The 23504-nt window shown below is 35.1% G+C and overlaps 2 protein-coding genes across 3 annotated transcripts in view; one reads left to right on the forward strand and one right to left on the reverse strand.

Annotated features, from left to right (window-relative positions):
* Nucleotides 1-3937, forward strand: part of LOC114334220 (kelch-like protein 4) — a 31343-nt gene extending 27406 nt beyond the window's left edge. For both annotated transcript variants that reach the window (XM_028284254.2, XM_028284255.2), the window contains exon 4: nt 2751-3937. In XM_028284254.2, the coding sequence (XP_028140055.1) occupies nt 2751-3821 (1071 nt within the window). In that variant the 3' untranslated portion in view covers nt 3822-3937. The remainder of the gene's footprint in view (nt 1-2750) is intronic.
* A 3761-nt stretch (nt 3938-7698) lies between these two features.
* Nucleotides 7699-23504, reverse strand: part of LOC114334218 (uncharacterized) — a 28751-nt gene continuing 12945 nt past the window's right edge. Inside the window, exons 4-5 of the mRNA XM_028284253.2 lie at nt 22832-23074; nt 7699-22774 (exon numbers count right to left, since the gene is read on the reverse strand). Coding sequence (XP_028140054.2) covers nt 22394-22774; nt 22832-23074 — 624 coding nt within the window. The 3' untranslated portion in view covers nt 7699-22393. The remainder of the gene's footprint in view (nt 22775-22831; nt 23075-23504) is intronic.

Here is a 23504-nt window from a genome sequence, read left to right on the forward strand (position 1 = left end):
GTTTTACGAAACGAATGCATCCCCTGACCATATGTTTTTGGAGTGTCAGTTTAACAAACTGAAGTCTCCATAAATTAATTACCATATCAGACCATTATGTCAACTACTCACTTTGGGACATGCATTCCTTTTTAAAACTGCAGAAGTGTGTCTGTTTTTATGCGTCAGATCGGAGCGATTTATTGTCCTCTCCGGACCATATTGTAGAAAGGCATAACATCGATAATAGGTTGTGGCTTTTCTTAACAGTCTATTCACAGCGTGCAACCGAGGCACTACTCGCTAACGACCGACCCTTTTCCGAGGTCTAACTAAGCAACACCTTTTTGTTACCAAAATAAATAAATTTTTTTTTTCTGTTCGTTGTTAACTTATTTTTATTATTTCTAATTAATTCCGTCAACTCACACCTGCCGGAATACATGGTATAAATTTTTCTTCCACATCATTCTCGTCCAATTTTTTAAAAATATTTACTATAGTCTTTTCTTTTTATTCTACTTATTATCGATTTAGGTATTTGATATGGACCACACTGTCTGCACTGGTCTGAGGTAGTGTTAAGGTCGCCCCTTCCTTCACTGCATTCAATTTGGAAAGTCGTCGAAAGTAGTGTAAATGTCAAATGTAACTGTCATATATTTTCACATATATTTTTTTGTGTCAACTGACAAAATATTTCGTTTTAATGGTCTTTTAACACTTATGTCTTTAGGCTTTATTATTATCAACAACTTCACAAGAAGTCTTCCTACAGACAAAACATTTATAAATATACCACAATTTTGCTTCCTTACTGAACAAATTCAAACAAGTAAATAGGTAACTTACAAAATTATTTTAAAATGATTTTAGTCTACCTGGTTTGTAATCCCCTAGTAAAAAAGTAACTATTACGATTTTCAATAATGCAATAAAATCATTCTAAGAAACTGTTTCATTTAACAAACTAAGTTCTCAATCCAGTAGTACAGAAAACGACAATATCGTTCTCATACCACTAGATTGACAATAGATGGAAACTCTCTGGTTACTACCTCCGCGACTTTCAAAAATTATAAGCCATACGGGTGCCGAGACGAACATTAAGATGAGGGAATTTTAAATAATTCACGTCCCATCTGCTCAGCGTGGTAAAGTTCCAACGAGAAGGTTTCCTAAGTATTCCACAAAAGAGTAAATGAATTAAAAATGTACAAACATTTTCAATTTCTTTGCAACCTGAAAATGCAGCAGCATTATACTCTAGTTAAATCGAAGAGTGCAGGAAGAGTCTATACCGGTTTCGGGGCTTTTTTGCCCCTCATCAGTAGTCCCATATCCTCTTCTCTCCAATTAAACCAGGTACCTCGATCTGTGCCTTCCCAGATTGCAAAGAAAGAAATGTCACGGATATCGTAGCGACATCTGCTAAGAAACAAACTAAGTTCTCAATCCAGTAGTACAGAAAACATCAATAAATATCGTTCTCATACCACTAGATTGACAACAGATGGAAACTGTCTGGTTACTACCTCCGCGACTTTCAAAAATTATAAGCCATACGGGTGCCGAGACGAACATTAAGATGAGGGAATTTTAAATAATTCACGTCCCATCTGCTCAGCGTGGTAAAGTTCCAACGAGAAGGTTTCCTAAGTACTCCACAAAAGAGTAAATGAATTAAAAACGTATAAACATTTTCAATTTCTTTACAACCTGAAAATGCAGCAGCATTATACTCTAGTTAAATCGGAGAGTGCAGGAAGAGTCTATAATGGTTTCGGGGCTTTTTTGCCCCTCATCAGTAGTCCCATATCCTCTTCTCTCCAAGTTAACTTTCACTGATGCGGGTGTGGTTTAAAATTGTAAATGCTATTTAATTGCCTAAAGTCAGAGACACCCCCTAATATTACTAAAAACGAAACTAAACTAACATACATGCTAATAACTAGTAATGAGGTTATAATGACGGTTTATTTATAATCCCTTTGTCATTCTCGATTTGCATTGCTCTCCTTAACTTTACGCTTTTAATTTGGACACAGGTTTTCGTGTGAAATTTAGACACTTTATTGAACAGATAAAAATAATCCCCAAAAGGGTAACAATTTAACAATTCGAAGTTTTATTTCCAGAGAAATAAAACCTGTAATGAGGCCAAGTTTCTGGTTACGTCTATTCGTGGTTTTTATTACTTGCAAACCAAACGAATGATAAATAAAAGAAGACACGGAGACTACGGTGAGGTCTAAAAATTGCACCTCACTACCTGACCTCATGGTCAAATTCCAACGAAAACTCGGTCCCGATACTCAGTTAGAGGACTGGTCCCTCTAGGGTCTTCAGAGGTAGTCATATATACATCCTCTGAGGATATCTAATGAGAACGAACTGAAATAAAAGACGCCTCTTGATTATATAAGAAATATCTGAAAAAATATATTTATATAGCTAGTAGCTGAGACTACGGGCAATTAACGTACCTACTTTAAACCCGTACCTGGACTTCTCAAACTGATATGTATATTTAGATTTCTTGTTGATGAAATTTCACACCTCAGAACAATAGTACTGCGCTGAGCTGAATATTCCTGACTCTCTTAGATAGCTTGTTAGACTATAAATCCTTTGTTTGATGCTTTCCAATTCAAGTTGAAAGTTTTTTTTGTAATTTACATTTTATTCCCAAAAAGGTATTTGAAAAGGTCAGTATTAACATAAAGAAGACACTCCTGTATATTAATAATTTATTTAATTTTCTTTTTTAGAGCTTATCACGAATATGCATTTCTTATATGTGTAAACATGTCCCTCATGCAGTATACCACAACCAGTTGTTCTCTTGGTGGCAGTATGCAACAGCTTGTGGCCATAATGTAGTGTTTGAAACGTGCCAAAATTACATCAAGAGGAACTTTGAGATTGTTGCCAACACTCCAGACTTTTGTAACTTTGATATCAATATGTTCTCTCACATTCTGGAACAAAATGATATAGTCGTTCATAATGAAATTGTTTTATATAACTGTGCCGTTAGATGGTTAGATTTACAGAGGATTAAATTGTACCAACATGGATTGACTTCTGAGGAAATTGAGACAGAATTTAGATTATTGACTGAAAAAATCCTGACTTACATTAGATTTCCAATGATGAGTCCAAGAGAATTGGCAGATCTGGTTCTGTCACCTGTGCTAAAGCTGCATAAAGAGTTCTATATGGACAGAATGTCTATTAGTATGAACTACCATTCTGGTTATACAGAACTAATCAAACAATATTTCAATACAGATGAAGGCAAAAGACTGTTTACTCCTAGATTATATACCTGTGATAGCTGTAGTGCCCTTTTGACAATAGACAACTTCAACAGCATTCCAAATTACCATACTAGCACCTTTGTTTTTTCTTCTTGTCTCTCCACAGCAGAACATCAATCAGGCAATATCAACGAATGGCTGGTTGATCTATATCCAAAAGGTGTCTGGTTCAAAAAATGTTTCCTGATCGTATGGCAAGGCACATTAGAGGTCCCGGAAGAGATATTAACAACAGTGAGGCTCTCTCTAACAAGCAGAGAGCTATCAGAGTCAACTTCGAGGGTCAAAATATCAGTTCTGATATATGGAATGCAAGGAGGAGTGGAACATGTTATGGAAGTAAAGGAAGTTATTCACCATTTTAGCGATCAAGAAAGGACAGTGAATATTGACAATCTTATTCCTTTCTATGAGCTGAATAAGCAGGCTGCTTCACAAGACCAAAGTGAGCCTGTTTATCTTGTAGGACCCAACAGGGACTCACTGAAGCTGAATTTGGTGATTGCTCCTGTTACCTAGCACATAGTGTTTATGATTAGGAATATGAGAAAGTTGAATATATGTAATATACCTAAAAGTTACATTTACAAAAATTTATTGTTAGATGCCTAAATAAAGTTGGTATTATTTTTAAAGATTTTATAATATTAAAACTACTGACAAGATTACTATTATTCTGCATAGCCTCATATTTAAAAGCCAATATTAAATGTTAGCCATACTATGTTATCTATTGTTTGTTTTTTAACCAAGAGGAGTGATTCAAATTTACCACGCCGTAATGCTTGTTTCTAATTGGTCCAACCGCAGGCAAGTTTACTCCACTGTTATTAAATTTTGACACTAATGACATTTATGAAATTTTGACACTGTCATTTTATAGGTTAATTAAGTATATCGGCGATTTTTTGTTTTCTGCATTATTCCTTTAATTTTTAGATTTTTAGTCTACTATTATTTAAAAACAGTTGTTTTTAGAACTCTTTAGCGATGTGCTAGTATAATATAATATGTATGGATTATCATCGAAAGCTGATGCGGTCAACGAAAAAAGAAGATGAATTTGGTGACTTTTCTAGGGTGTGAATCTGTCTTTTTAGTTTACTCCTCTTGGTTAAAAAATCAACTATAGTATAGTCGGTTCGCTAAACTCAGACACAACTGGCTAGTGATTTTTGAAGATCATTTTTTTGTTTTTGGCCAATTTTGCCAAAATTGGCAAAATTACTAACTATTTAGTAATTATTAACTATTTAGTAATTATTTTTTTTGGCCAATTTTAAGAAATTGGCAAAATTACTTACTAAAATCACTAGCCAATTGTGTCCGAGTTTAGCGAACCGACTATACTACGTTTTACTAGGATTGACAGACACTTTTTCTCTGTTGCATCACCTAGTAAGGATATTTAATGTTCTTTGGAGACGCACTCCATCAACAGCATTATTATGATATTGCAAGAAGAACGATTGCCGGAGAAATGAAAGGAGTGTTTCTAGAGAAGTTTTTTTACATGCTGTATGCAGCAAACCGTGCTGGATCCGCAAACGTGTCAAATTCGAAAGAGGTTAACTTGCCATTCTATCGCGCTAGCAGGTAGAACGTGCCACAAGGGCGATTGAATGGGACAAGAGATAAAAAAATTGTTGAGTCGTATAATAAATAGACAAGTGATTGTGGAATCAGTGCAAGAGGACATAATGGAAGTAGAAGATGAGCCAACTGATCCAGAGCCCGTGAATTTTACTTTAGAACAAGAACTTGAGATTGAACTGAAACGAGAAAGAAAACTTTTATAAAAAAACTGGTTCCTAAAAAGATTACGAAAAGATTTTGAAAAAGGAAATGACCGTTTATGAGACCAAAGGAGTGAAAGGCGATTATTTCTCCAAGGTTTATGACTCTTTGATGACCTTAAAACCGACCATCGTAGAGGTCGGGAAGGCTTTCTCTTCAAGTCAAAGTAGGTTAGGCAATAAGACGATAGATAAAATATGTTTTTTACAGTCTCATTTTAAAAAATCTAAATCATTCATGTTTGTGTTTACAAATTTAGAATGCAAAAAAACCTCGTCCTCAGTAAACCATGGAAGGAAAACATTACTTAACTTGTGTCAGCTCAAAATTGCTTTCAATGAAATTTGCTTCAAATGAACTACTCTTACAACAGATAACTTCATTGGAAAAAATTTCATTCGTGACAATTCTCAGCAAACACTAGCAAATTCCTAAGTTACACTTCCATGGCTTACAGAGGATGGTTTTTTTTGGAATCTCATGATAACTCCATCTGTGGAATGTAGCATTAGCCTCTTTGAATGTGGGTTCAGAAGAAACATATCGACGATCTACCATACTACAAATTCTGGAAATACCATGGCAGTTACTGGTACCAAGATTTACTGGGTATTCCAATTCCCTGAGTTACTGGTTATCTGGCAATATGTAAAAGTTGGGATCAAAGAAAAGTACTAGTAGACTAGGATTTTTTCCTGGCTATCCAATGGTGACCTTTACATTGACCTTGACCTTCTTCTTCTAGAGTCTAGGGTTTCGAGGGCTTTCGGCATTACATTGATATAAACAGATTACTCATGGGTTTTTAGGATCGCTAAACACGAATATGCCATCAGAATTGATCTCCGGAGGACGTGGTGGCCAGGGCCACTGCAAGGGACGTCATATTCTAGAGTTTCGATGATTTTCGGCATTTAATTGATGCCAATGAATTACTGGAGGGTTTTTTGAGGTCGCTAAACACGAATATGCCACCAGAACCGACTCCCGGCGCACCTTGTTTCCAAGGTCAATGAAAGGGGCTCCTGGAGTTTCGAGGGTCTTTGGTACTACATTAATGTAAACGGATAAGTTATAGGTGTTTGGGGTTGCTGAACACAAATACTTGATCAGTACAGACACAGGAGCACCTGGTGCGTAAGACAGGTTATCTTCTGGAGTTTCGGAGGAATCAAATGGATTACTCTTAGGTTTTTAACTCCAGAAGATAACCTGTTTTAGACACCAGGTGCTCAGAGTCTGTGCTGATCACGAATTCGTGTTCAGCAACCTTAAAAATCTATAACTAATCCGTTTGCATTAATGTAGTACCAAAAACCCTCAAAACTCCAGGAGCGCCTTTCATTTACCTTGGAAACCAGGTGCTCCGGGAGTCGGTTCTGATGGCATATTCGTGTTTAGCGACCTCAAAACACCCTCCAGTAATTCATTTGCATCAATTAAATGCCGAAAACCATCGAAACTCTAGAAGATGACGTCCCTTACAGTGGCCATGGCCACCACGTCATCCGGAGGTAAATTCTGATGGCATATTCGTGTTTAGCGATCCCAAAAAACCATGTTCAATCTGTTTATATCAATTTATTGCCGAAAACCCTCGAAAGGTGAAGGTCAAAGTAAAGGTTGGGTATCCAGGAAAAATCCTAGACTACTAGTACTTTTCCTTAATCCAAACTTCTACATGTTGCCAAATAACCAGTAACTCAGAGAATTGGAATACACAGTAAATCTTATAATTTTCCTTAGAGTTTGTGCCTCTATATCTTGAAAATCCTTCATACGATTGAGTTGTGCCCATAAGAACTTTTTATCAGGATGCTTCAAACAGTATTTTTCCAAAGTATGAACGAAATCCACTGGGACCTAATTTCCATAAGGTTTGTGCAGGGTACTTTACACCAAAACGTCCGTAGTTCTCGGTACAAAAATAAAACTATTTATACCGTAGTATGATTAGAACGCCCTCTAACGGGGAATAAGTGAAATTAATGCAGACTCGATTCATACAGGTTCTCTGAACCGCATATTGGAATATTTTCCTAGCGGTGCCATTTGATATTGTCATATCTGGGTTAAACAGAGAACTTGAAACAAGTCGACATTTATTTCACTTATTCCCCGTTAACTAACCATACTACGATATAAATAGTTTTATTTTTGTACCGAGAACTATGGACGTTTTGGTGTAAATTTGTCTTCTACAGAGTCTCCTTGACAATAGGTAGACCTAGAAATAGTACTATCGGGGGATGGCAGGAGACAGACCTAAATCAAGACGAAACTGTAGATTTTTTAATTTTACAAAAATTAAAAGTAATTCAGGTAAATTTATTGAGAGCCACATGTGGCTAGCGAGCCACAGTTTGGACAACCCTGGTATATATTAACGAAAAAACTTGTCCAATACCTGATTACGAAGCCCTGAACACGGTTAAATTTTGCTTTTTCTATTGAGTATTATTCTTAAGTAGCTGATTCGTGGGCTCTTATTAATTTAAAGTTTATAAATTATATTTTTTGCAATAAATGCAATTCCCAACAAGTGTTCATGAAACGTGATCGAAAAATTCTGGAATAGGAACTCCAACAAAACATCGCATCAATAGTATATATTTATTACCAATATAATACAATAACAATAGGTATAATAGTAACTTGATTATAACAGTATGAAAATAAAGCTCCGTGAGAACCTTTGAACAAATTGAGCACTTTTTATCCTAAAATTGACACTTTTGAAAACAAATCACAATAAAAAACACAACTGGAATGTTTTTATCACCTAATTGTTGCAAAAATTAAAGAAGTTATTTTCATTTAAGAATGTTAATTTATTTTTTTTATTTATAGTCTAAATAATTTTTATTTCAACTCTGTACATTTTGTATGTATTTAGTGTTACTGAATTAAACTAATAGGACTATCGAAATAAATAAAGTTTTGGTTGAACGAAACACAGTTTACAACGTAATCACGATGTATAAAAAAGTGGCATAGAAATAAATAAGTACATGAAAATAATTTCTGATTGTGTGCATATATATAATTTTAGCTTTACTTATTGAAGTCGTAAGGCAAGCAAGGAGTGCATCTGAACAAATAAACATATAAAATAGGAAGTGGTTGAATGCTCGAATATATGAATTTTACGAAATAAAAGGCAGATATCGAGCACTGAATTTTATTTAGTAAAAAAATAAACATATGTTCGTGACTTGACAGATTCTTGGTGGTTTAACCACGACACTCCACAATTGAATATATTTAAGACTAAACAAGATTTTGCTGCACAACGTTGATTTAAAATAGCTCCCAATATCATTTTTTAATCTATTCGCTCCGTGAATGACTGACGCGACATTTAGTGCCCTCACCTGACATTTTTGGAGATCACAATTTGAGATTAAGAGTATGATAAATACATATTGTGAAGTTACAAATTATTAATAATTAGTTTTTTAACGATACTTTTCCAATTTATGTATAAAATGGATGTGGTATTAAGAATTGGGTTTCTAAAATTTCATCACACTTTATCTTTTCAACCCCAAATGGAACAGAAAGGAAAAAAATTATCCTCGTTTTTAGGTGGAGTAATTCAAATTTACCGCGCTGTAATGCTTGTTTGTTAATTGGTACAACGCAGGCAAGTTTACTCCACTAAATTATGAAATTTTGACACTATTGACATTTACAATTCCGAGGTTAATTAAGTTATATCGTCGATTTTTTGTTTTCTTTTAGTTGAGTTATTCTTTTATTTTTAGTCTGCATTTAGATAAAAAACCTGTTGTATTTAGAACTCTATAGCGAATTGTTATTAATCTTATAAGTTGTCCGATACTGATTACTGGATTACCGTCAAGGCTGACAAGGTTAACCAAAAAAGAAGATGAATCTGGTGAATTTTATAGTGACATTATTTGGTGTGAATCTGTCTTTTGAGTTTACTCCTACTAGTTTAAATCTTTTCTCTAATTTATTTGTCATCATTGGAGATCTATAAAAATTACGCTTACTTTTTTGGCTATTATTAGCACAATTAAATACGCAACATTTATTTACCATAAATAAACAATCAAATTTTTTATACAAACAATGACAATACAAAGATACCTCCAATATTGTCAAATTTCGCCGATACTCACGCTGGCATCGTTGTAGAGTACCCCACCATGGTCACGCACAAAGCGAATACATCTCAATTTATTACTTTGAAAATGTGCTCAAAGAAGTAAAGCGAATATGATTTATATCTTGAATTTTGCATCATACAAAATGTATGCCTAACCTGTTGTCTTCAGTAATTTTTGCAACACTAACATTATTAATGTACAATGACAGAATACTTATAATTAAACGTATACTAAAGTTCAGCGAAAAAAGATTAATTAAGTAATCAAAAAAGAGTTGAGCAAAAATTCAGTCGGTATTTAAATACTAGTGTTAATATTAACATGTCGCTGTCATTCTTACTTGTAGCTTCTGCAATTGCACTTTTCACTTCTATGTGAAAACTGTTTTGAAACGAGTACATATTTTTTAACTACATATTCAGTTCTTGTAGTCGCTACTGTTCTCTTCAGAGCCTTCTTTCAGTGCGTCACGATTTCTTTCTAACGCATTAAGTTTAAAGAGACAGAAAAAAAGGCACGCATTTATTCTAGTTTTTGATAGATGGCGCTATAGTCGGAAAAAATGATTTACCTGTAATATATACGACTGTAATCTATACAATCTATGCGAGTATACGAATCAAAGAAGAACTTCTTATAAACTCAATCAACACTCTTGATTTGTTTTTATACCAAATTGCAAATAAAAGGGTTATAATGCAATAACTTTTTCACATTTGACTGATTACGATTCTGACAGCAGTCAGATTTAACTAAAATGTCATGAAATGATTCCAGAAATTCTTATACTTATATTATGACGTCAAAATTCATGACGAAATGAAAAAAGGCTCTGAGAAGAACTTTACTTTGTTTTAGATATACCTCCATTACATTCGAATACTGCAAATGTAGTACATAGTAGTAAATATAGTTTCAGTTGACTAATCGTCTTTTGTGTTATAATTTGTCTTCATTATTTGCAATTCCTTTAACAACTATTTTTAGTCTAAATCGAAAGAACCTGGCAATATTAACACTTTTTGTAAAAGTAAATCATTATTCAGGGTGACATGAACTTGACATGACTTGGTACAAATATAAGTACACAATTGTCAAACATCAAACATAGGGCAAAAGTTCATTACAAACACTGACAATTTTTCTAACGTTTCATTGCTTTATCCTTATTAGCACAGTTTGCCATAACGCCACATGGCGATTGTAAGATTTTCATACTTATTCCTAGGTTTGACAAACTGTACCTATGCACTTAGTTGACAATTGACATTTGTCTCAAAATCCAATACAATATAGTTATTTTTACCAAAATCAAGACTGATCAAGTACATACTTTAAAAACGCGTATAAGACATACAAATAAATATGAGCAAAATCGACCAAAAAATATATTATTTGTTCATCATACAAGTTACATCTTGTGAAATTTCCAACACACTTACAATCAATCTTATTTTCAGTAGAAATACCATTTATCTAAAAACTTCTGTTATAACCAAAATAATTGAAGCAAAAAACTTACAAAACTTACATAGCTCCTTTTGGCTTACCGATAGATAATAAAAAGCAAGGCTCAAATTTTGATAAGAATTTCGGAAGCTTTTATGCCCTTAAATTTAAGGCGACACGGAAGAGCGATAGGCCTTTGATATAAGGTTTAGAAGCGTTGTCAACTCCACTTGTTATCTTGTTATTTTTCTCATATAATTCTCTATTAGTTTTCGAGGATTCATAAATATGAGAGGGGCGACCATAAATTGACGTATTCTTTATACGTCATTGTTTGCAACATTGTAGGATCCGAATAGGAACCTACCCCGAATAGGAACCGTTTAAGGATTGCGACAATCATTTACTGCATAGCGTAAAAATACTAGTGGCCTGACTATGTACAAAGAAAATATCTTATGTGTAACCATTGCAGATGAAACCAGCAGGAAAAATGTAACTATCCACTGTAGAAAAGCCTTGACACACTCAATTGATTTGATGGGACCATGCAAAATATCTTCAGAGGGGAGCATCTTCTTGACAGTCATCCAAGACCAGTTTCCGAGGAAGCTAGGACAAATAATCCCGAACAAAAATCCCCACAAATTATCCCTGAATAAAAAATCCCCGGACAAAATATCCCCAAGAAATATTTGCTCATATTTGAATATATCATCGATGCTGTCAGCAAAAAAGAACAAAAACAACAAAAAGAAGCAATAAGAATATCATCAGCGAATCTCAAATGACTAAGAATTTTTCCGTAGACATTAATTCCCTATTCACTCAGATATGCGTTCTTAAACATTTGCTCTAATAATATTGTAAACAATTTTGGCGAAATTGTGTCTCCCTGTCGCACTCCCCGTTTTATTTTAAATGCGTTGGTGATGCACACAGATAATAGGCCATGTTTTGAACATAGTTATTCAAAGCACAGTCAGTCAAAGATTTAAGAGAATAATATTACAGCATGATTCCCACAGCCTTAGCTCATTCCCCATATCTTCCACGATTTTTGAAAAAACTCACACTCTTTTGTCATGTAAATTTTGAAGTTTTCGGCATGGAATTGGAATTCGAAATTTAGTAAAATTTCGGGAAAACTTTTAGAGAATTATTCGGCTGCAAATATTTCTTGGGTATTTTTTGTGGAGATATTTTGTCCAAAAAATTTGTGGGGATTATTTGTCCGGGATTTTTTGTGGTGATTTGTCCGGTGATTTTTTGCCCAGGGATAATTTGTGGGGATTTTTTGTCCGGACTCCGTTTCCGAGGCAATAACGTTGTAAGCTGTACGTCACAAAAAAAACGTATACTAACTATTTTTCCAAAGAGAAGGGGGTGTAACAACTCGCGCCACTAGATTGAAAGCGCTGCGTATACACGCGCTCACTACCCACCACTTCCATTTGACGTACGGTGGAGATGGATCACCGGCAACTATATAAAACGACGTTTGTCACAATAGAGAAATGAGTTCTGCCGGAGAAATGATCTGGTACAACTTTTTCCGCCAAAGGTTATTAACTGGAGGCCAATCACCTCTGCTAAAGGATCGATTTAGTAGCAGTTCCCAAACCGGGCGTATAAAGTACTGATTTAAGGCCAAACCGTCCAGCCGCGGCGATTAAATATTGATTAATCGCAGTGCCGTTCCTTATCAGATTGAGTATTGATTGATCCGTCCCATCTCTAATCCTATACCAGCATCGAATCATTCGTTCGCCTGGATTTGCGTATATGTACTACGCATCGTCTTGTCACTTCAATTAACTGTATTTATTGTTCACATGTAATCAATACAGAAGAACAGAATACATTTTTATTTGAATTCAACTTGCATTTTACTGAGTCTGGTATCCAAGACAGCTACCCGTTGAAAGATCGTTTATATCTTTATTCAAGGCATAAAAGTAGCTTCAACTCAGTTATCTTATCTAAATCTCTAATAACTTGAACAAGGTTCATAAATACGTGAACGTGGAAGACCGACTGAATATTGACAGTACATTTCGAAGCATTTTCAATTAGGCTATCTTGTTTTCATATTAATACATTACAGTCGAACAAAAAAAAATCCAAATTAAAAATGAATAACCATTTTCAATTTCGTTGCAACACGAAAATACAGCCGCATCATATTCTAGTTCAATCAGAGAGTGCAGCAAGCACCTCTACCGGTTTCGAAACTTATTAGTCTCTCATCAGGAGGCACATAATATGCTGCTCTCTCCGACCCAACCAGGACAAACCCCGGCGTGCAGTTACGTATTGTAACGAACGAAATGGCAGGGATGCCCTAGCGGCAATTGCTAGCAAAAGACTAAGTTTTCAATCTAATAGCACATAGAATAACACTAAAAATATTACTCTACATCTCACCAGACTAAAAACCATGGGAATCCTCTCTGGTTACACCTCCGAGGCTTCTAAAATTTGCAAGCCATAACGGATAATGAGACTAAAGAAGATGAGGGAATTTTACAATTTATAATTCACGTCCCATCTGCTCAGCGCGGTAAAGTTCCAACGAGAATGGTTCCCTTCGTACTCTAATCAGAGTAAACATGTAAATCAAAAATGAATAACCATTTTCAATTTCGTTGTAACACAAAAATACAGCCGCATCATATTCTAGTTCAATCAGAGAGTGCAGCAAGCACCTCTACCGGTTTCGGAACTTATTAGTCTCTCATCATTAGGCACATAGGCTGCTCTCTCTGACCCAACCAGGACAAACCCCTGCGTGCAATTACGTATTGCAACGAACGAAATGACAGGGATGCCCTAGCAGCAACACATATTTTTAGTCTTATTCTATGTGCTAATAAGCTTAGCTCTATGTGCTAGCAAAACTTAGTCTTTTGCTAGCAGTTGCCGTTAGGGCATCCCTGTCATTTTGTTCGTTGCAATACGTAACTGCACGCCGGGCTTTGTCCTAGTTGGGTCAGAGAGAGAGCAGCATATGTACCTCCTGATGAGATACTAATAAGTTTCGAAACCGGTAGAGGTGCTTGCTGAGTGAACTAGAATATGATGCGCCTGTATTTTCGTGTTGCAACGAAATTGGAAATGGTTATTCATTTTTGATTTACATGTTTACTCTGATTAGAGTACAAAGGGAACCATTCTCGTTGGAACTTTACCGCGCTGAGCAGATGGGACGTGAATTATAAATTGTAAAATTCCCTTATCTTCTTTAATCTCAGAATTCGTTATGGCCTGCAAATTTTAGAACTCTCAGAGGTGTAACCAGAGAGGGTTCCGATGGTTTTCAGTCTGGTGGGCGTAGAGTAATATTTTTCGTCTTATTCTATGTGCTATTAGATTGAAAACTAACGCCCGGTTTCATAATCTGTGAAATTAAAGTGAACATTAACTAAAGTTCACTTTAACGTTGACATTTACCCATATGAATTGCATTGATACAGGTACCAACTTAAAATTTAAAGTCCACATTAACTGATTATGAAACCGAGCGTTAGTCTTTAGCCTTTTAAATTCCAAATTATTTGGAGTTCAGATCACTGAAGATTCCGATTTTCTTGGAAATTGACTGAAAATACCCAAGAAAATCTAGAATATCCTTTTAATATATACTAGATGCATATCGTTTTGATTTTCGATAGTCTGTATTAAATAAATACGATACTCTTAGAATAAATCAATTTGCACATCTAAAAATGTTTAAAAATATTTTTTATTTTGTAATAAAAGTTTTGACAACTCCGCTTTTGACAATAATTTGCCAACGTTGCCAAACGTGTTCATATATAAATGACAACAGTGTTAGTGTCCCTGGTTAATATAAAAGCCACAGCGAAATAAGACGGACACAACACCTCCGTTGTAGAAGCTCTCAAAAATGCGTCAAGGATTTGCTCCACATTTATGTATACATATAGTGCTCTCCGATCTGTTAAAGATTTGTTCCGCTTTTAGCATTAAGAAAGTATAAGTTTGTAGTACCCACAAACCTTCTGTGCAAACCTGCAAGTATGCATAAGAAGTTTTCGCATAGTTTTTTGGTACCCCTAGACATCCAGGGTTGCAACATCTCTACCATCAGGATCTGTGTGATCTGCAGGATCTTCGTGGCCTCACCGCATGAGGTTCTTAACCACTAGATGCATATTTGTAAGGTCAATTGAACATAAACAACATATTTGGGAGTGTTCTCAACATTTATAAAGGTTATTTTCCCTCACCTTCATGTTCCAACCTTATAATATCAACGCTCTGTAATATTTGATTAACAGCTTTTTCATTTTAAGGAACACGACACCAATTTGAGCCCGAACTTTTGATTGTATCACAAACAACTAACAAAATTCTAATGTAATAAAAAGCAATATTAAACATACAAGAAGTTAACTGTAGTACAATTTTGTGTAAATCACAAACACGTAGATTGTATAAAGTTTACGTTGTGCCGTTTAACAACCGATAATTCTTCGGATCCATGATATCTCGTAACACGACAGTTCGCAACTATACAAATTCGTAACGGTACAATTCGTAACGTCAACATTTAATTTTTTTTAGCAAAGGACATCGCACACATCTTATGGAAAATATAATGTCACTCAAATTCAATAAAATTTATACCAATAGATTCGTTTTAAATTAACTATCAAATCTTATCATTGCGCCAACTCTCTATTTTCAAAAATAAGAGCAGAAATTGATATAAATAAATCTGAAATCAAATGGGTAGGTACATAAGTTAGAGAGAGAAAATATTTTAAAATACCCAGATTTTCGGTACTCCATAAATCAGCGGATTAGTTTCACTAATCCGCTTAGGCCCAGCGGGATTTAAGCTGTTATGAATAGCACTCAGAGCAATAATGATTGTAAACTAACATTTTATGGACTCCAAAAATGTGATTTCGATAAACTTTAATTGCAATTTGCGCCGTAATTAATCATAATTAAGAGTTGGCGCAATGATAAGAATTGATCGTTATATTAAAACGAATCTAATCGTATAAATTTTATTGAATTTGAGTGACATTATATTTTCCATAAGATGTGTGCGATGTCCTTTAGTATTACCGAATTTATACAAAAACGCATTTTACACACTTTCCTACGGTGTAATATGGTGCTTCTCAGAGGCTTTTTTCACCTGATACGTGATAAATCTTGTGGCAAATTCTCGTTACTGTAGCTTGATTTGGAGCGCGGGAAATATGCTGTTTAAACTATCGAATATGAACATTTTTTCATTTGGTTGACTGCAAACTGACGAAAATGGTATATTCGATACTTTTGTTTTGTATAAATATAACTAAAGGTATAACTATAGGCAGTGGCGGCTCGTGGTAATTTAAGGAGGGTGTTAAATTAAAGAAAGTAATTATACAAAAGGTGAATAAGCGCCGCAGGCGAAAAATCTTTGGGGGCCTCGCCAAAAGATGTTCTGCAAAATGAAACCTATCTTTGACCCGATTAATCAGGATGTCACACACTTTTTTTGTTTTGTGCAGAATATACCTACTGAATGATGGCGCTTCTTCGGTGGTGAAGGTGGACGATGAAGTTACAAATATTAAAATGGCTTTGTCAAAACTATTTAAAAATCCGTTTATTTTAACGGCATCCAAAGACCGAGATTGAAATTATAGTTTCATTCTTTGAAAACACTAAACACGGAAAACAAAACAAAGAATGTAGTTTATCACACCCGCATAACCACGAAGTTTTTCTATATTCTTCAACTTTAAAACAATGTTTAAACTTTTTATTTCTTATTGCACATTCTTGTACAAAGTTTATCTCCGGCCAAGTTAGTCCATTCTTTTTATAAGAAGTCGATTTTCAAAAATATTTGCATTTTCTTTTATAAACTTTACTGAATAAGGCTCCATCCTAAAAAAACTACCAATATTGTATTTACTAAATTCCCACAACAGAAAATGCCAAACTGTGAATCGAAACACTCCGCCCCGGTCTCTGTGTGCACTGCACAAATCCTCAATGTTTTAAGATAGGAGAATCGCTGGTTCACGGATATAAGATCTCTCGTTCTTCTACAGGTTTACTGTATAGTGGCTGGGTTTAATTTGAATTCTGTACTTGCCACGTGCATCTAGCGTAGCGGTGTAATTCAAATAAATTATATGATTAATAAAACCAGTTATATTTTAATGATACTATGATATTTAAGAGATTTAAGAAAAAATATTTTAATGATACTATAATATTTAGATTTTTAAAAAGCTGTATTTTAATGAAATTTGATTGGGTGTTCACTGCACAAGTGAACCAATGGAGAAACCGCACCTGACTATAGGTATATTTGTACAACGCTAAATGTAGAATGTGTCAGATTCGTTAATTTGTGTTGTAATTTATAACAGTTATTCAATAATTATACTCTGTAAACTGTCGAAAATGCTAGACTGCTGAGAAGAACAAAATGCACGTGTTAACAATTTGTGCGAATTTTGTTTCAGTATCGTTTCCAAGAAATTCTTGTGAGGCAGTTTATGATTTCACTTTAACGGATTTTCATTATTTGATTATAGTTATTCGCTATTATACATTCGCTACTTTGAAACATCGGATCGAAACAAATCTTTGATTAATACAAAAAGCAAAGTAACTAATGTGATTTTTTGGAAAGAAAAAATGATAAGCAGTTCAAATTTGTTATCAATCTAACAAGGATTAAACATTACATACAAAAAATATAAAAATTTTCCCAATTGTCAATGCGCTGATTTAGGAGTCTCTAAAAAAGAGTTATTTTGCTCTCCTGAAAAGTACCACTTTTCACATTCGATAGTTGGAAATGGCAGGGACGATATCTATACGACTATAATTTAAAGTTCTTCTCAGTCTTTCAATGTGTCATCATTTCTCCACGAAATATGAAATGTGCCAAAATGTTTATCCTGATGCTGGTTCATTAAATTGATAAACATAATTTCAATTGTAACTGTAATAAAAGTTAGTCTCCACGTTAACAAAAATAAACAGAATAATTCAATTTTGACCTTACGAATATGTAGTTACGAACTGTCGCGTTATGAGATGTCTTGTCACGAATTCTTCATACCCCTCGAGCAGACACCGGAGCGTAACAATTTTAAAACTAAGACCTAGACGAAAATATCACAAAAATAAGTACTAAATTTAAGAAAAAACAAGTATCAAAAAACCAAAGAGTCTGCTGCGTGAGTACAAAAACCCTGTGTGGCAAACTGAGAAGGCAGTTATCACAGTTTTAAATAAGTAAGTAGACTATTAGAGATGGTATCACTAAGTTAACATAGTAAACAAATATGTTTGTATGTAGAAAAATCAAACAGAGCTATGTCAATGGAAGATTAGGTATTTCATGTTCGATTTTTCCGCTTACAAACGTTTCTAAGCACATATCAAAACTGCTAGAAGTCCGTCCGCTGGTTGTTTGCACATGTATTGGCATTATTCACGAATTACTTTTTATATTCCATATTTTTTCTACTAACAGATCCCAAAATCATGAAATTAGGCCGCTAGTCCTTACACAATAAAATATATGAAATAAAAACAGCAATATTACCAAGGCGCTAATTTTTTAACTACTTAAATTCATTTTGGTATGCGGAAGTTTTTTTCAGAAAGAGTTGCAATTCCTAAAAAATAAATCAGTATTCGATTTCTTGGGGTAATAGTCCAAGAGGCAGGCTGAAAAATCTCTTTGAATTAACTAAAGCTAGATTTTTCACAGTTGATTACTGTGATTGTGTAGAGAAAAATACTGCGGTCGGTCAAGCTAAACGTAGAACAGGGGTTACTGAGAGGGTATAAAAGTTGCTTTCCTACGAAGGTAATTAAATCCATTTACCAAGGCTGAAAATCAGTACACACATTCTAAATTAAATATAAATAAAAGTTATTATAGTCGGTCAGCTGTATGACGGGACAGAGCCGGTCGGTCGGCCCCAGTGAATGTACAGGGCTATTCACTATATTTTGGCCCCCTTGTAAACTGCTTTATTTACAGAATTAGAAAAAAATGTAAAATACAAAAGTTATTCGATTTATAAATTATGATTTTTTGACATATATATCGTACTAGTGACGTCATCCATTTGGGCGTGATGACGTAATCGACTACTTTTTTGAATGAGAATAGGGGTAGGGACAAGGCACGCGAAGACGAAAAAAATATTATAATATTAAAAAAGACTTTCACAATGACATATGATTTGTACCAAATGTTTTGATTTATATAAAAGTTTCGTATAAATTGAATGACTCACGTACAAAGAACCAACGGACAGAGTATTATGTAACGTTGAATACAATAATAACATCAATATCTTTTTTGTATAGAACATTTAACATTGATAAAATTCTAAATTTCAAAAATACGATTGCATCATTATTCGGAAAACTCAGTTAACTTCGATTAGTTTCAGACAAGTGAGTAAAAATCTGGCGGATTTATGTTTTTACCGCTTTAAGAACGAGTTTCTTACACAAGCAAAAGCATGCATTATATTTTTCCTACCATATACAGCATGTTTAGTTTTAAATTAGATATACGCCCTATAAATGGCAACACTGCGCGCCGCCGAGTACAAGAGACGGTCCCCTCTTCCCACGCTAAAGCACCAGATTCATAAGCACTCCATAATAATACCAATTCGAATGGACACCGAGCAGTCATCTTCGCAGCCGCAAAGAACATGATCGTAGGAAGCACATGTTTTCTACACAAAAAAATACTTATGGGAACTTGGACCTCGCCCGATGGATTAACGAACAACCAAATTGATCATATGCTCATAGATGCTACACATTTCTCAAACTTGATGGATGTCCGGACCTATCGAGGCGCCAATATTGATTCAGATCACTTTCTAGTTGGCACAAGAATTCGAGCTAGAATCTCAAACGCGAAGAAGGAGAGAAGTACCAAAACAACGCGCCTTAATATTGAACTCCTCAAAAATCCGCAAACGGTAGAAAGGTTTCAAAACTATATCGAAACTAACTGCATAATTAATGAGAATCTAACAACCAGCGAACAATGGGAAATGTGTAAAAGTAATATTAAAGACGCAGCAAATAATATTCTAGGGCCAGACAAACCACCATCACGCAATGACTGGTTCGATGCTGAGTGTGAGGACATTACAAGAAGAAAGAACGATGCATATAAACAGATGCAGCAAAGAAGAACCCGAGAAAAACAACAAAAATATAAAGACCTTAGAAGAGAAGAGAAGTGCATTCATAGAAGAAAAAAGAGAATTTATGAAAATAGAATACTGGAAGAGCTTGAGGCATTAAAACAGGAAAATCAAACAAGAAAATTCTATAAAACTCTGAATAATGCAAGAAAAGAATTCAAACCAAGGCTAAGACTATGTAAGGATAAGGAGGGGCACATACTCAATACAAAAGAAGAAATATTGGAAAGGTGGGTGGAACACTTTAAAGAACTACTTACCATCGAAGTAGAAGATCCAAATCAACCTAACCCAAGAACAACCAACAATACACCATTAGAGCCTCCATCAATTCAAGAAGTACGGGATGTAATAAAACACCTAAAAAATAATAAATCTTCAGTAAGTGATAATATATCCGCGGAACTTATTAAATATGGAGGTGCTACCCTGATTAATCAAATATGTATATAAAATAATACTGAGAGCCTGGAATGAGGAACAAATCCCGGAAGATTGGTGTATTGGAATCGTTTGCCCGCTACACAAAAACGGTGATCAATTGGAATGTAGAAACTATAGGGGAATAACCCTCATTAATACAGCTTACAAAATATTTTCGAGCATCTTATATGGTCGCCTAGGTGCATATTCAGAGGAGCTTCTTGGAGAATATCAAAGTGGTTTTAGGCCTGGTCGATCAACAACAGAGCAGATCTTTGTGCTAAGGCAAATACTGGAAAAAACCAATGAATTCAATATCGACACATACCATCTTTTCGTAGATTTTAAATGGGCCTATGATGGTGTTCTAAGAAATAAATTGTATGAAGCCATGGATGAATTCCACATCCCTGACAAACTGATAAGATTGGTTAAGGCTACAATGCGTAAAGTCGTTTGCAAAGTCGAAATACAGGGCGAACAATCACAGGCGTTTGAAACGAATGTTGGGCTGCGACAGGGAGATGCGCTGGCGTGTTTCCTCTTCAACATAGCTCTGGAAAAGGCGGTCAGAGATGCCCGAATAGACAACAGAGGAAATATTTTTAATAAATCATCCCAAATTTTGGCATATGCCGATGACGTGGACCTAGTTGCCCGCACAACACGCAAACTAGAAGAAATGTATACCACCTTCTCAAATGTCTCAAAAAATATGGGCCTGAAAGTAAACGAGGAGAAAACTAAGATGATGGCATCAACACCCAACAATAGAGCCAGAAACATCGGTCACCAATTCTCTGTTGATAACTCTACCTTTGAAGTGGTGGACAAATTCACATACTTAGGCTCCCTGATCACCAAGGAGAACGTCATGACGGAAGAAATCAAGCGAAGGATAATCCTAGCGAACAAATGCTATTTTGGACTGGAGTAGACATATGAGAAGCAGAAACTTAGCCAAAAAACAAAAATAACCATATACAAAACCCTTATACAACCAGTGTTGACATATGGATCGGAGACATGGACCATCTCCAAGGCAGATGAAAACCTTCTGTTTATATTTGAACGAAGGATCCCGAGAGGCACATTCGGTGGCATCTGTGAAAATGTTATTTGAAGGAGGAGGTACAACTACGAGGTATACCACAGATATAAACATATATTTGGTGGTAAAGACGTAGTATCTCTTATAAGAATAGGAAGACTAAGATGGGCAGGACATCTAGCAAGTTCACAGCATAACAACCCTCCTAGAAGAATCCTTATGTCACAACATGTGGGAAGTAGAAATAGGGGTAGGCCAAAACTTAGATGGAAAGATGGTGTTGATGAGGATGGAGAAAATAGGCGCAGCAAACTGGCAACGGTTGGCAATGGATAGGACTGACTGGCGTAATAGACTTGGGAAGGTCGAGGCTCTTTCATAGGGCTGTAGCACCATTGATAATGATGATGATACGCCCTATAAATGGCAACACTGCGCGCCGCCGAGTACAAGACCCGTTCCCTTCTTCCCACGCTAAAGCACCCGATTCTCGCCGATTCTAACTCCGTCGCTCCGTCCACCGCCGTTATTCGGCGATTATACATCAATAGTGGAATTAGCAATGTTGCAGACTTCAGCGCTTCTTTCAGTGGCCTATATCTAATCGAAAACAAAACGTATTGTATGTAGCATTATTCTCCTAACATATTGTAAAGCGAAAACAAACTACATATCAGATTTTTCTCTCACTTGTCTTTTGATTAAATGTGACAAATTTCAGGAACTGTAGACTCATCACACTGAAAATTCGGTTCAGTTATTGTTTTATCCAACATTTTACTTAACTTATTTAATATTTTAATACTTCAAATTTTTTTAAAGTGATATACTGATACCGAATCCAGGTGATATTTCTACGTCTGTACCTTAAAAACCAACGAAATCAATTTTTAGTAGATACTAAGTCACTGTCATTTTAGGTACAGTCTCTTACGTCTCTGTTTATCAAAAAATGACCAAAAGATATGCGTGACTTAAAGACACATATAGAATGATTTAAGGTAGGAGAGATCTGGGGAACACCTTCATTTTTATAAAATCATCAACAATTTCCTTAATATTATCAGCTGTAGGTTTGGGTTGTGTCACCTCAAAGCCAAGTTGTTTCAGTTTGTTGCCATCTAATCTGAGATGTTTGTGGAGAAGCAGTTCTGAGTCCATGTGAGGTGAGAGAGGAGTGTTGAGGATTTCATCTTTTCTACAAGCTTCTGCCCATGGCGCTAAATGTTTGTCGTTGGCATCATCTGCAGCCCCTGCTAGGTCTACCACCGCGGAAACAAGATTGCCGTAATAGTCGATTTTGACATTGAATATGTCTGTCATGACGTTGGATATTGAGCCTTGAGTAGAGTCTGCATCATCCACAACATTATAGATCTACAATTACACATAGCTTAGACCTACATATACTGACTATAAAATGTTTCTCATTACCTGTCCATTCGTGTCTTCTCTATTACTTACGAACCATACTGCTTTACATACATCCTGGACATGTACTGTACTAATTCTAAGTTCAGAGTTCCATAGAAGTTTCATGGTTTCTCCTACATGCTTATATATGGATGCTGCGATTATTCTAGGCATCAAACCGCTTTTGTCTCCTAATCCATAAACAATTGGAAGCCTGAGGATTGTGTAGGTGAGTTCAGACATTTCTGCCAATTTTTTTTCTACCTGTATCAAACAAATGTTACATAGGTATAGGTTACAGTTTTAATATAAAATTAAGGTAATACAGTAGCGATCAACAGGTAGCAAAAACGCGTTCCAAGATTGCGGCTGTAATTTTGAATACTTTTTCGAGATATTTGGCACACGTATTCGTAATATAATAAAGAATGGCGGTACAGAGCCCAATTTGAAAAATATATTAATATGTGGAGATTACTCTGTAATTAAATACAATATTTAAAAAAACGAGCCTGCACCGCCATTAAGAAGGACAAAAAAATACACTTTCTTCAAATAAACTTTTTTATCCGATGCCTAGATTTTGTGTCATTTTGGAACTACTAAAATTTTTTTATTTCATTAGTAATTCCAAAATTACACAAAATCTAGGCATCGGATAAAAAAGTTTATTTAAAGAAAGTGTATTTTTTTG

Source organism: Diabrotica virgifera, chromosome 1, assembly GCF_917563875.1.
Source record: "Diabrotica virgifera virgifera chromosome 1, PGI_DIABVI_V3a".
Taxonomy (NCBI): Eukaryota; Metazoa; Arthropoda; class Insecta; order Coleoptera; family Chrysomelidae; genus Diabrotica; species Diabrotica virgifera.